This window comes from Rhinolophus ferrumequinum, chromosome 17 (assembly GCF_004115265.2).
Source record: "Rhinolophus ferrumequinum isolate MPI-CBG mRhiFer1 chromosome 17, mRhiFer1_v1.p, whole genome shotgun sequence".
NCBI classification, from domain to species: Eukaryota; Metazoa; Chordata; class Mammalia; order Chiroptera; family Rhinolophidae; genus Rhinolophus; species Rhinolophus ferrumequinum.
The window spans coordinates 59,418,224-59,433,454 of NC_046300.1; the positions used below are offsets into that span (position 1 = coordinate 59,418,224).

The window sequence follows — 15,231 nt, forward strand, 5'->3', positions numbered from 1 at the left end:
TGTCTTATTTAAAAAAAAAAATATATATATATATGTGGCTAAATAACTTCCAAAAATGCTACCTAATGTTTCATTGAATTTTCTTGGTAACATTCATAAATAACATGCTGTACAGAAACCAAAAACCTTATTTTTGGTTTTGTTAGCTAGGTAGTTCATTGTAATGGAGAAACTCACGGAAATTTCTCTGGTTATCTCAAATAGTAGACATAATTCAATGCTTAGACTCTTTCAACTCTCCTAATTAATCATACTTCCTATCTCCTAAGCTCCTTGCCACAGCTTTCATTTGTGCCCTATTTCTTTTCTATCAAAAATATTAAAAAACAAAACAAACGAACAAACAACAAACAGGAGAAAAAGTCCCTGTAACCCCAAACTAGAACCTGGCACCCAGGAAGGAAAGTTATTTTTGGTTAGCTATATTCTAAAACACCTTTTTAAAAAGGTCTCTGGGCACACATACAATTTCTAATTGCGTATTTCAAACGTTTCTGACTCCTAAAAAGGCTCTTTTAAATTGCCTAGAGTCATAAGTCTGCTCACCAACCTCCCCCTCTCCAATGCAATCTCAAGGCTGGTTGGAAGCTTGACAAACTGCAGCCTTGTCACCATGGCTAAAGAAAGTAAAAACGTAGCAGATTCACCATGTAAGGTCATCTGCCAAGGCACCAGGAAGGTGATGCCAGCTGCAGTCAGGGCTTGTGGGGAGACAACGGCCATGGCAATTATCAGATGCAAAAGTGAGGACAAACGAGATAACACCAGATTTTACTTTGAGGTGTATGTCAACAGCCCACATTCTTGAAGCAGAGGCTGCTAGGGAGTTCGGAGAGCTTGAAGGGCAACACACTGCACTTGTGTAGAGGTACCAACAGCCGTTACCTTCTCAGTGAGGCTTTCCCTAACCACTGCATTAAAAATTGCAATCCTCCAACATCCTGCTTTCCTGCTTTATTTTTGCCTTTAGCATTTATTACACCAACACAATTTACCTCTCCCTTGTTGGTTTGGTGTGTTTTCTCACTCTCCTCCACCCCCTTGCATGAGGGCACTGCATGTGCACATACATAAAACCACTGGAATGTCAACTCCATGAGGATTTCTGCTCGTATATTCAGTGTGTTGAATACCACCCGTTTCATTTTATGTGCTCCAAAAATATGTGTTGAATGAATTAATGAATGAATGTGCAACAGAACACAGAAATGAGATTTAATATGTCTTTGAGAAGGCTGAAAGAGGTGGGTGGGTGCTTAAGCTTTTCACCCTCATTATAGGCAGTTAGAAAACATGAACATGTATCTGGGAGTTTATCTGAATGAATTTTTAAAAAACCATTAGCATATTTTGAGCTTAGAATGTTTTCAACTTAATACAGACATGAGCAGAGCTTTGAAATTACACCACTGACGTCCTTTTGCAACACTTAACTAGGGAGAAAAGATCAGAAGGTTTCACATTTAGGCACATTTTATGATGTTTTAAGTATGGGTGGGTCATCAGTTAATGCAGCTTTGGAAAAGAAATGCTTTCCTACCCATAAGCAGTGAAATTTGGAGCTCTCTGCTGCAGCCCTGTGGTGCACGTAACTTCCTAAGAGATTCTAGTCTGCTGACTAGTTGCTGGTTGTAAGATCTGCTTATGTATGAGAATCACCTGCGTAACTTTGTAAAAATGTACTCATTTTTAGGGCCTGCCCTAGATTTACCAAATCAGGATCTCTTGGGTCTGGGCCCCCAAATCTGCTTTTGAATAATCCGGGGGTGCCTGCTTCCCTGCAGATTGGTACTGTTCTGGGCATGACTGTGTGAAACCCTAGACCAGTGCTGTCCAATGGTACTTTCTGAGGCAAAGTTATAATTGTTTGAAAGGCAAGGATCAGCATGGAGACTACACAGTAGAAAGGTTGTAAGAATCATGAATGGTTTCCAGGGATCATTCAGTGAGCCTCTTCCAAATCTCAAACCACTACAGGACCAAAGAGGGTCAAAGAAAAAAAGAAAACACCACCAAAAAGGCCTAGAAAAAGAAGGAATCTGAGATGAAGCTTCTAACACAGATAATACCATCTGGCCCTCAGTTGCAGCACTAAGCATTTGGCACCCAGAACCTGAACCTTTAAAGCTTCAATTTATTCAATCTCTAAGACAATCCTTTAAGGAAGCTGGTCTGCTTATCATGTATGTATGTATGTACATATGTTATGTGCACATACATAATTGTTTCACTCAATAAATTTCAGCCAAAACTACATATCAAAGGGATTCTGCCCTGTTTGGAGGATCTTACAGAGAAAAAAAAAACCCAGTCTCCTGACTCTGTGGGATCTAAAGTCTAAAGAGAAAACTTGTCAAATAGCTGAACACACATAAACACTAATTACAAACTGTTAAAGTCTATAAATGAAAAGAATAAGATGGGAAGAGTGACTCTAACAGAGGAACCCAGCAATAACCGGAGATGAGAAGGAGTTAGCAAAGCAAACAGTGGGAGGAAAAGACAGCTGCAAACAGAGGGAACAGCATATGCAAAGGCGCAGACATGTCTAAGTTTTTCTAGTTAAGGAACTGAAAAGTTAGTGTAGCTAAGGTATCAAGAGACGGGGAAATAAGACAACACAAGGCTGCAGAGGGAACTTTATATTTAAAAAATACAGAGGAAGCCACAATCATGTTATTACCTACTCTGTTCTATCTTTAACAAAGCCATTATCACCATAAAAAAGTATATCCAAGCCAGCAGAAATAATTTTACATAAATTGATATTAATACTAATCTCATGCCAATATCAGTTAGCAGGGAAACTTTTTCTTATGAAAATTATAATGGAGGAGTCAAATTAGAGAAAATAATTATTCTATTTATCTTTTTACACCTAACACAACTATTATCTCTTCGAAAATGGAGAGAGCACAAATTTTATAGTCATTTTAATTGTCCTGTGCCACATTCCCTAAGTCTATCAAATATGGTGTTTGCTCTATTTTTCTTATTTGAAAGAAAAAAACTAAACAAATTAAAAAAAAACAACACCAAAACCACTTCTATCATTTAAGAGTAATGAGGCCTGAAAGTAACAAGATTCGGGACCTTTCAATTTTCAAAATGGACCTCTTTGGGGGGTTCATAACTATTTGAATATAAATAAGTGAGACCCAGTTAAACATTGTAGAACATACATAAAGGCCAAAACTGCAGCAAGAATCTGGAGATGAGAATTTGAAACAGTAATATCAAATCATTTTACATTTACAGGAAAATGTTAGTTAAAAGCAAATATGTTGACTAGAATCTTGAAACAGCCAATGCTGAGTTTTCAATTTATCTTATTTAACACAATAATTTCTATGGATCTAGATCAGTGGTTCACACCTGTGGGATCATTTTGCCCCAGCAGGGAGTTTTTTGACTGCCACAACTGGGGGAGGGGTTTTACTGGCACCAGCTGGGCAGAGGCCAGCATGCTGCTGTCATCCACCCTGTACAGGACGGCTGCCACCACAGAACGGGATCTTGCCCAAAATGTTAATTGTGCCGAGGTTGATAAACCCAGGCTTGATAGATCCTTAATGACAAGTAGTCATTACCTTTAGAGCATTACAAATAGTTTTAGAACTTCATACAGAAAAGTTTCTAATGTTTTTGACAATTCTGGTTAACAATATACTTAGAATTTCAATATTGTGGTTTTTATTATCAAGGCAATGGGTTGGGAGTTACAAGATTCTACTCCTTTAAATATTTTTTTTATTTTTCAATTACAGTTGACATGCAATATTGTATTAGTTTCAGGTGCACAACATAGTGATTAGACATTTATATAACTTATGAGGATATCACCTGATAAATCTAGTACCATCTGACACGACACAGTCATACACAGTCATTACAATATTATTGACTGTATTCCGTGCTATACTTTATATCCCCATGACTGTTTGTAACAACCAATTTGTACTTCTTAATCTCTTTACCTTTTTCATCCTGTCCCTGCCATGCCCCTCCCCTCTGACAACCATCAAAATGTTCTCGGTATCTACGGTATGAGCTTGTTTCTGTTTTGTTTGTTCATTTATTTTGTTCTTCAGATTCCACATATAGGTGGAATCACATGGCATTTGTCTTTCTCTGACTTACTCCACTCAGAGCAAAACTCTCTAGGTCCACCTAAGGTGTTGCAGATGGCAAGATTTCATTTCTTTTTTATGGCTGGGTAATATTCCATTGTATACATGTACTACTTCTTCTTTATCAATATCCTACTTTTTAAAGTGGAAAATTAGAGTTCCGAGCTAAAACTATGATGTCACTGGCAAAACGCTTTACCCTGAAGTGGAGCTTCTCTGGCCGGCTCTGGGTGGCTTGCGGGGCGGTCTGGCATAACAGGAGGCACAAGCGACGAATGGTCTTCTGTCCACTCTACGAGAAAGAGAAGCAAGAGTTTACTGGTCTTCCCTTCAAATGGCTGTTCAAATTCCTTAAGATTCACCTTCTTCTTCATTATAATACTGCCCAAAACAATAAAACCAGGAGCAGAGAACTTAAAAAGAATTTGGTATTTGAGCCCACTTTATGTTTAGGATGTCTCTCTTTTCTAAGATCTTTGGGGAAAGAAATATTGTGATATAACCAATAACTCTCCAGTTCTCTCTGGCTGGAGAGTCCAAAGTGAGACCAAGTGGAAAACACCAGGAAAGACAGAGTCAACTAAAGCCAGCCCAATGAGGGAGACAGTTCTCAAATGCAACTGAGACACACGGGGCTGCTCAGCCTGCTTGTCTGAGGTAGTGATGGTGAATCTAGTAGTTTGCTAAGCTCCTATCATCTTTGAACCCAAATGACCAATGCTCCTGGGTCCTACTGGAGGCCTGTTCCCCTCGGAGGCCCGGAGATAACTCACAGTGAGTGACTCTGACATGCACCGTAGACTTCGTTCCAGCTCAGGTAACACCGTCAACCGCACACTCATATGTAACTGCCCCCTCCCATTCCCCTACTGCTCTAACACCACCCAGTTTCACCGGCTCAGAAAGAATATGAAAAGACAATTTTAAAAATTGAACAGAGATTAAGGTAGAAAGGAGAACTTTTAAACAGGTGAATTCTCTCTCTCTCTCCCCACCCGCCCCGCTCCCTCCCTCCCTCAAATATAGTCTATGGCAGTGGTTGGCAAATAAATTATGGCCAGAAGGCCAGATTGGGCCCAATACCTATTTTTATATAGCCTGTGAGCTAAGAATGGCTTTTACACTTTTAAATGGTTGAAAAAAATGAAAAAAATATTTCATGACAGTTTACACTTCAGTGTCCACATCTGAGGTTGTATCGGGACACACCCACACCCACTGTTCACTATTGTCTAGAGCTGCTTTCACACCACAAGGGAAGAGATGAGTAGCTGTAGTAGAGACTGTGCAAACCACAAAGCCCCCAGGTTTACTATCTGCCCATTTGTAAAAAACGTTTGTCTTCTAAGACCTTTAGGGAAAGAAAAATTGTGATACAACCAACTTTGAAAAATGTGCAAGAAATATATACAAGTGAGAGAAACAGGTCACAAAACATATATGTAACTTTGATTTTTGTTAAAATAAGCATATTTGTACATTTCTAGAAAATGTCTGCTCAATGTTTATCGCTGAGAATGGGTTGGGAGTGCACAGGGGAGAACTGAATGTTCTACTCTCCTGAATTGTTCTTATTTTTACAAAGAGCATGACTTAACTTGTAATTTTTACAAAGCACTCAAGTTATTAGTTTTTTTGTGATGCTTACAGGTAAATACTCCTAAAATTAAAAGTCAGTTTCACACCCGATAACTCCTCAAGTCCTAAAAGTGGTGTGCAAATGCTGCTGGGGCAAGAGAATTCTTTCACCACCAGAAAGTTCTCCACTCTAAAGACAGCTCCTTTCTAAATTACAGTGAAGATTTTGGTGCCTTTGAATTGGGCCCCCACTTGAGCTGTCTGGGTCCCAGGGCAGGGAACTCTAGCTGCTCTGTATTGGGCCCCCAAGACATCACATCCTCTGATGGCAAAAGGACGAGATCACCCAGGCCGATTCTGACCACACGGGGGTGTCAGTGCCCAGGCTTTGCCCTGCGCTGCTCTGCCCACAGAGGGAGACGAAGCCAACCTTCTGGCTGCTGGGGCTGTGGCTGCTGCTGCTGCTGCTGCTGCTGCTGCTGCTGCTGCTCAAGCTGCTTCTTCCGTTTGGCTTCTAGAACTGGGTTCTCATACTGTGTCTTCCTGTTGATGTGGCTGGAGCAGAAGGCACATAGTATGGTTAGGAAACATTTCATCCCACAAGCAAAATGCCCATCAGGCCAAGTACCACGATTAGAACTGAGCAAAGCAGGTGGTCTGAGATGTTGACCATCTTGTGACAAAATGTGCAGTTAGGAAGAAGAAATAAAAATGAATGATTTCCAATATTGACTGCTCAATGTACCAAGCATTGCGCTGTGACTTTTACATGCTTGTTATTTTAAAATCTCCAATAAATGCCAGGAGTTAGGTCCTATTTTTATTTATATTTAATGGCTAAAAAAAGTAAATTTCTGAGCAGTTAAGTAATAACTCACCTAACATAATATAGCTAGCCAACAGTAAAGAGGCATGCAAGCTCAGGTCTGTCTGCTTTCAAATCCCAGGGCTCCCAAATGTTTAAGGAATCACCTGACAGGGCAAGTTGCTTTAATTCAACAAGAAACAGATTATAGAATTGTTAAAAAATGAGATTAAAGTGGAAATGTGCTGCTGTCTCTAACATATAATGCTAAACACTGCTGTATAACTTTCTATGACAGAGTTCACCAAAGCTTAAGCATTCACCCTAATGGTAAAGTTAAAGAAGGAAACTACCAACATCTGTCAACGATTCTGATCAACAGACATGGAGTTAGGATTAAAAGTATAAGCCTTGGGGCAAAAGGACTCCAAATGCAACTAAGCTAAGCAAATATGACATGCTCAAAGTGACAAAGACCCAGATACTTCAGGTGGCTCCAAAACTCAAGGCCACGGCAAAACAAACACATCCTCCTCTGCCCCACCCCACACATGTACATACACATACATACATAGGAACACATACAGAGGTTTTGGTCACGGCCTTATTTATTGTGCGTGTATGTACATACACACGTTATATAAACAGTCGTAAACATAATAGTATTTTTTTCTTTCTTCATCAAAATCATACTTCACTAGAAGTTTGGGAACATACCTATTGTGATTATTGAGAATCAAAATGCTTTTTAAAGCCAGGCTTTATTTTCTAAAGGCAAGCTCGTCAAATAGGTGGATACTCTGACTTACCTTGATTCCTATCGCAGGACTACTAGTGTATTTCCTAACTCTGTAGGCAGTTTCATGCTAAGGAAGAGTCTAATGTTAACAGGCACCTGGGCCTGTAAAAACAAAGGGAGGAGAACTGTATAGCAAAGTAACAGGGGCCCCTCAAACCAAGTTTCTTCACGCATTAAAGCTGTCCTTACCTGTTCCTTTTCTCTTAACACACACATTAGCTGAGGGAGAACTCAAAATGAGCCCCAAATAGGCAAGAACCCCACTGTTCATCTGCAAGAAAGATGATCTGAAGGGCACACAAAGGAATTTTATTTTGTGAAGGTCAGAGAAACCACTGAGCTGGCCTCCCTGATGCTCCCCTCACTCATCCTTCTTGCTACATAAAGAGGTGGCAATGTGACACGTGCTATATTGAACTTGTAACTTTTTACAATACGACACTGAGCATTTTACGACCTGGCCTTTTTCATCGTATGTTCTTATCACCAGGGTATCTATTATACAGATGACTTCTCATTGCCAGCAGTGTGAGGGACAGAAACTTTGGCAGTGATCTTCATTGTGGCAGCTAGAATTATGATGACAGAACAATTATATGACATTTGTTTCCTTCAAAGGATCTTTTATTAGTTATTCCTCATCTTTTTCAAAGGAAATGATACGAGGCATATATATTCAATGTTTAATTGCTTGAGTTTTTAAAAATTTTTTTTTAAAACGGACAAAATGTATGCCCAATGCTAAAATAAGGTACACAGTAAAGAGGATGATAAGGGTTTGAGACACTTAAAAATGGAAATCAGGAGCCAAGTGTATAGTCCCCAGGCAAGGGAAAGACAAAGAGACATACAAGAGCTTGCAGGTTAGGCTAGTTCTCAATTTCTTAATCTTGGCAACATTTCATACATTATCGAGATTTGTCTGACCTTTTTAGAAAGTCTGAATGAATAAATAATTATGAAGAAGTTCAGACCTGGGCAGGGCAAAAAGTAGGCAAAAACATCCATCCTCCTCTTGAAGATAGCTCCTACTCATTTGGTCTACTGAATCCTTGCTTTTCCCATTCATTCATGCATTCATTCATTCTACTACTACTTACTAAGTACCTGCCATTCACCAGGACTAGGTTGGGCCTTGATAATACAGTAGTAAACAAAAGACGCAGCTCTAGCCCTCATGCATTTTATAACTTGCTGTCTTCAGATTCTCTGAATATTTTCTCATGCATTAAAATATACATATATATTTTCATTATAAAATTGTTCTTATTATTTAGTTTATACCTTGTAATGATGGCTAATGCTGTTCAGCATAAATGTATATCATTACATAGGATACAAACAAAAGTGTGGATTAACAGGCACTTACTCTACATAGTAGACACCATAGACAGGGTCTTCAATCTTTTCCCAACCAGCAGGCAGTTCTAAAAAATAAAAGAACATTTAGAACAAGAAGAGCATATTCTTAAAGAACCTAGGGATTGTCAACAAGTTAGGCTAAAAGAGAAAGACTCATAAAAATGCCTTAAATCCAATTAAAACTGTGTGTCCTAAAAGAAAAGACAGCATTATTTTTCTTTTATCAGTGTATTTTTCTACATGAAGAACAATTCTTTACTGATATGTTACACAAGCAAGTGAAACTAATAAAATACATTCCCGGGGGCGTTCTTTCTAAATCAACTATTAAATTCGATTTTAATAAAAATATAGTTAAGATTTGCCTTTGAACGCCTAGCTCCTATCTTAAATATTTATAGTTTTCTCATTTTACTTCTAGACTAACATCACAAAAGCAAAATAGGATAAAAATTAATGCTTCTTTTCATTTTCAATACAATAGTGCTGTTGTTGCTCTTCCTGGAATAAAATAAAATTTACATCTTATTTTCTCCCTGTTCCTAATTAAAACGCCCAGATGGACTTGGGTTTTTAAATTACATGCGTCTATCACTCAACTGCTACATTTGGACATGCCTATCCTACTTCACCAGCGTTTACCTACGAAAGCAGAAAGACAGGCCTTACTCTCCAAGAACTCACTAGATTTTATTCCTTTAAATGTGGTGGTAAAATGGCACTGGGGGACGTATGTGCCTTTCTGAAAACTCAACTGTCCTCTACTGGACTTGACTTTGTAAGGCTTCATATCAAAGGTTTGAACTTTACTAACAAGGGTACAGTGAGTTCTGTTACAGCAAGAATCTACTGTGAAAAAGCCCACCAGATAATTTGAAGTGGTGAAAGAAGCATCGACCCTGTTTCCCCGAAAATAAGACCTAGTTGGACAATCTGCTCTAGTGCGTCTTCTGGAGCAAAAAGTAATATAAGACCTGGTATTATATTATATTATATTATATTATATTATATTATATTATATTATACCAGGTCTTATAGTAAAATAAGACCTGGTCTTATATTACTTTTTGCTCCAAAAGATGCATTAGAGCTGATTGGCTATTTTTGGGGAAACACGGTAGGTTGTGTTTTGTGTCATTAAACAATTCTGTCAGGCAGAGAATAATCACTCAATTTGAAAGCCACCCAGATACAGACATAAGTAAAGCAAGCTCGTATAATACAGTGCTCCAAAGTAACTCATTATGTGTAGAAACAGCTATTAAGATCAACTTGAATGGAATATTACAAACGCTTGAGATATCACTTATTTTGAAATGCTAGATGTTTTTTTAAATTCCAGGAATCGTGTGGTCACTACTTTCAAATAGTGACCGTTTCATCAGTGCACGGGGCTTACAAACGCCACAAACATTTCCTTGCTAAAATGGAGTCATGCACGTGCACCCAAACACACACAGGCTAATTGCTGAGAGTTTGTTTTGCTCAAATTTGGCTGCACATCAAGGCACATTAATTTCATGGTTTTTGCTCCATGTTATACGTTTGCAAACAAAAAGACAAGGTTTTCCCCTTTTTTCTAATTTTTTTTTTTTTTTTTTAAACAGCAGGTTTGAAAGAACTTTTTGAATTCTGGGAGACATAAACTACTAAACAAAATGCAAGACAGGTCCGATTTGCAGATGTTGGTACCACCTGGCCTTTGTATACGCAGTCTCGCAGACTAAGGCAAATCAAATGGCAGGGAAATGGTTTCCCCTTACAAAGCTGGAAATTACCATTTAAATTAAAACGAGCCAAGAAAATATTTCCAAAGAGTTGGGAAAGTGAAGATTAAAAAAATGCAAATTGGTGCACAGTTGTATATTTGTTCTGGCATGGCAGCAGAACCGGTGAGTGTGAGGGGATTGACCACATTATGCTTAATGAACCAAACCTATTTTCAAAACCTGCAACCTTAAATATTTGGCCCTATTTAGATACAATAGAAAAAACATTAAGAATTCAGTTCATTCCATTGTGAAACATTTATTATTAATTTGTGAACCATTTATTGAGCTCTGACTGTCTGCCTGACAGTGTGCTAGGCACCAGACACACAGATAATTACAAGAGCCCCGTCTGAGCAGACAATTCAAACACCACACCACAGTGCTCTAATGGAGATCTGAGGAAATGTAAACACATCTTCTGGTACAGATTAACAAACTCCAAAAATTTTCTAGTTTTTCAACCTAAAACTCATTTAAAATTGAAAAGACAGATATGTTACTTCCAAAGTGGTGATTAATTTGACAGGAATTAGTCTCCTAATGCTTAAAATAGAAATGGGTCATCCATTTAAAAAAGGAAGATGTTTGTCCTCGAATTTGCCATTTGGTTCTAAAACACTGAAAATGGAAGAAAATGTTGAAGCTCAGAAAAAGATGACGTTACACTTTTTTTTTTTTTTTTTTAAACTAAACACTCTGAAGATGCCTGAAGAACCATACTCCTCTCCCACCTTGTTTAACAACTGCGGGACATCAAACCAGACTGTACAACCGGTCAGTGATCTCAGGCAGCTAAGACCCTTTTGGGGTAGCCCAGACCTGGGACTGAACCACCTCTTAAGTCGGGAGTTAAGCTAGTTACTTAACATTTTGGACCACATCTATATCTTCAATTTACCTCAAAGATCGACTGCAGATTAAGTGAGGATGCTTGTAAAACATTTTGCACAGCACCTGGCTGGCACTTAGGCTCCAAAAATGGCAACTGTTCTAGGAAAGCAGAAAAGGAATGGGACAGATTTGTATGGTCTATCTGCTTGCTATTCCTGCCTCTGAAAACCTCAGATTTTCACCACAGAAGCAAATATGAAGCAGTCAGATCTTCTCAGTTCTTTTCAAAAGGGATTTGTCAGCACACAGATTGAAAGTCGTGTTCATAATCAGAGATAAATTTCAAAGCTGTGACTTAGTTTTGGTTGGGAGGAAACCTTGTTTCCTCATCTCTACCTCTCGTAGTTAGTTTCAGCACACAAATACCCTGTAATTCCAAAGGAAGGTTCTATGAGTGCTCTTCAATTCTGGGGAGATGTCTGCAGAGGATGTGAGGAATTCTGCAAACCCGAAGTGCATAATGGAGCTACTGACCCAGCTCAAACAACAGAATTCAGAAATGACGACTCTATAATCAAATGATCTGTGTCTAACATCCCTGCCAACAGCCCCTGCCTCTCAGAGGCAGATTATAGAGAGGGTTTCCCTGTCACATCTGGAATTGTATTATTGTTCTCTGAAAACCTGACAGTTGCTGTTGTTTGAAATTAAGACCCTCTTGTTAAGAAAATGGGCATATGAGCTGGTCAATAGAATCTGGAGTGAATTCAAAATAAAAGTCTCTGTGTGTGTGTGTGTGTGTGTGTGTGTGTGTGTGTGTGTGTGTGTGTTCACATGCACGTACACCACTCTTTACACAGTGGACACGTGCAAGCAAAAACCAAGAGTCTATCTCTACTCCACCCACAGGGGCACAATTAGGTCATTTCTACAGTGTACGTGTTTCTCTCCTGTCTCGTATTAAAGGTAAAAAGTACCACAGGAAGTACTGAAAAGTCCAACAAGAGGGAATTAGGAAATAAAGAATAAAACTGGTAAAAACAACAATATGAGCTGATCACAGGGACAAATGTTAAGGCACAAACATGAAGTTTCCTTGACAAGCACCACGGGAGCTCCTCTTTCAGCCCCTCTTTACAGATAAGGAAAGGGAAGCTAAGAGAAGGTGAATGACTTGCCCAAGGTAATGAAGCCAGTAAGTGGGGGAGCCCGGGTAGGAGGCCAGGCCGCCCTGTCTGACCCCAGAGACAGACGGCTCCTCCACTTCACCACACCAGCTCCCTGACTGTTGCCATGACCCTCATGAGAACGGATGCTGTGAGCCATTACAACTTATTTTTTAGAGTCTGTAACAGCATAGGAAAGTTCCCATAATATTACAGTTACATGGGAAAAAAGAAAACAGACACTTGTTCCCTAAGAATTTCAACATTCCAACTTCCACAGAATCAAATAAATCCGTGCCCCTGCACATGGCCGCATTACGTCCCCCAGCTGCCCAGACAGCACTGGTCACTCACATGTTAGGCAGGTAAAAAGACTGGTTTCAACTGGTTCAGCAAACGATTAAGGCACTTATGTCTGCAAAACCTCATTCTATCTTTTTCAATTACTTTATCCAATATCACTAGATTGATATCTTTTTAAAAAATAAAATTAGTTTCCAATTGTTCTACTACACAGGCTGAATCTCACATCATCCCTACTGCAACGACCACAAAGAGACAACTTAGTGAACATGTTTAAAAATAGATCTATCAATAGTTATTGAGTATTGCTGGCGTATCCACCAATCACAACAGGATATGTTCCAAACATTAAGAAAAAGAGAGGTAAATTCTATCATAACTCTTTTGTTATATGATTATCTTCACCTATATAACAAAAGCAAAATTGAATGAAAACAATAATCTGTATTAAATCTGTATTAAATATTTATATTTCCAGTTCTTAAGACAATCTTAAAAATGCTAGGTTGATTCAATAATCTCAGTACAGTTCAATTCATATTGATATTAAATAATTTTCTATTTAAAACATGTACTACGGTCAATTTTCAGTCACGCAGGCTTTCTTATGCCATCAGCCAGAACCTGTATTTCCCACCTGTGGAGGCATCAGATGCAATGCAAACTATTATTAACATTGTTCAAAGTGGAACATAAAACATTAAACTTAGCAGGGGACATAATTCAATATATTCCAATAGCAAAGATAAAAGAGTTGGCATTATCTGCTAATGTAAATTATTTCTAAACTACAACAGCTAGGGTAGTCAAGAGTTGATTTATATTGATATATACACTCTAAGGAAAATGGCATATATGAACCCAGCATCTGGCTTTCAAGCCATTCACTACAGTCACAAATGACTTAATCACAACACAACACACTAAAGATATTAACTATTCAGTTAATCATTTAAATTACTATATTGCTGTCACTCGCATAAAGATCCTTAAATTAGTCTGGTAGGTTTTTGTTTCTTTTGCTGTGCTTTTTTGTATTACCCATGTAGATTACTACCCACACCAAACAAACAAACAAAAAAAATGAGGCTGAGATCTGTTATATGAGAGTTCAAGGGACCTGACAAGCATCTATGACCTCAGTTTTTCTTAATCTTCAAATTACAAGAATGCCTTGCACTGATTGGCTAATTCTCGTTCTAGTCTCAATTCACTCAGACCTTTTCTTTGTAGACACAATTTATTACAACTCTGCGTGATGCCTGCAGTCGGACACATGGGTGGTAAGAACGACCTTTCATGGACAAGCTGGAATGAAAATCATAATTGGAGAAGTGCAAACTAAAGAAACGGAGAGATTAAGCAATTCACTGGAGACAAAAGCATTCAGGGCAAATCATGCATCAGCAGCAGCAGCAGGTGGGCAGGCGTTACCTAGTTCACTGTCCAGCTCCTCCGTGTGGACACCTTCTTCTCCAAAGGAATAGCAGGAATGAGACAGAAAAGAGAGAAAGAAAAATTCAGACACCAGCACCAAGAAAGGAATTCCCCTCAGAAAAATAGCAGCAAACACATCACTTTATTTTGTCCTTACCTGCATTGTGGCTTATTTCATTGGCTTGGCTAATAAACTCGAGACCTCAGTGTAAATCACAAAGCGGTAAGAGCTGATATTGGTAACGTAATTATAGGGCTCATTTCCTTGCATGTCGAAATCGGGTTTGATTGGTTGTAAAAGATGATAAATACCTTTGCGGTTTCACTGTTCTTAAGTAAAGAGTCACTTATTACAGACCTTATTTCAAGCAAACAAAGCTGTTAGAGCTTTCAATATTAGTCCTTTTAATCCTTCAATAAGCCTCTAATCAGCAAGACAATTATACTCACAATTAGAGCATTACTTAACTTATAAGTAATACTGTTGCCTGAAAAATAGGAGGTGAGGTCAAATTGAGAATGCAGATTGTAAAATGAGCTACACTTCAGTCTCTTTAAAAAGGGTTAGAGAGACGAATTATTTCATGATGATGTGCATTAGGGAAGGAAAGCTTGAAGGCTGCCCCACAGGAGGCAGAGTTTACTTTATATAAGATTTCCAAGTCAAACAGCTCAGGCATATTAGAATGAAAATGTTCTCCATAATTTCAGTGAGCAAAACAAGTCAAGATCCTTTCCATTCCATCCCCTTCCTGCTGTCAGTAAAAGGTTTTGTTACTGCTAAGGAGAGAACACGGGACAGCACACAACAAATCATTTCACGTTTAAAACCTCTCCGGCGACAGAGCAGGTGACTGTCCCCGTCACTGGAAGCACCACAAAACCAGGGACCGAGCCTGTTTTCACACTGTAAGTTGTTCAGTGCCCAGTGTAGTTTGGGTACATGATAGGGACTAAACATTTCTCAAATCGATGAATGAATACACAAATGAATGACTCGATTATTGACTTTAGTAACCAACATGGTCCTACACACCTTGTAAACTCT

General features: G+C 38.7%; 1 protein-coding gene across 24 annotated transcripts in view; it reads right to left on the bottom strand.

The window, feature by feature from the left end:
* The window catches only part of MAGI1 (membrane associated guanylate kinase, WW and PDZ domain containing 1), a 574,001-nt gene that overhangs the window by 75,785 nt on the left and 482,985 nt on the right, over window positions 1-15,231 (bottom strand). For 12 of the 24 annotated variants that reach the window (XM_033131847.1, XM_033131855.1, XM_033131854.1 and 9 more), the window contains 4 exons: window positions 14,181-14,216; window positions 8,682-8,739; window positions 6,139-6,263; window positions 4,330-4,422 (listed from right to left, as the gene is read on the bottom strand). In XM_033131847.1, the coding sequence (XP_032987738.1) occupies window positions 4,330-4,422; window positions 6,139-6,263; window positions 8,682-8,739; window positions 14,181-14,216 (312 nt within the window). Of the gene's footprint in view, window positions 1-4,329; window positions 4,423-6,138; window positions 6,264-8,681; window positions 8,740-14,180; window positions 14,220-15,231 lie in introns of all 24 variants that reach the window. The other 12 variants (XM_033131836.1, XM_033131846.1, XM_033131845.1 and 9 more) reach the window with 2 other exon arrangements.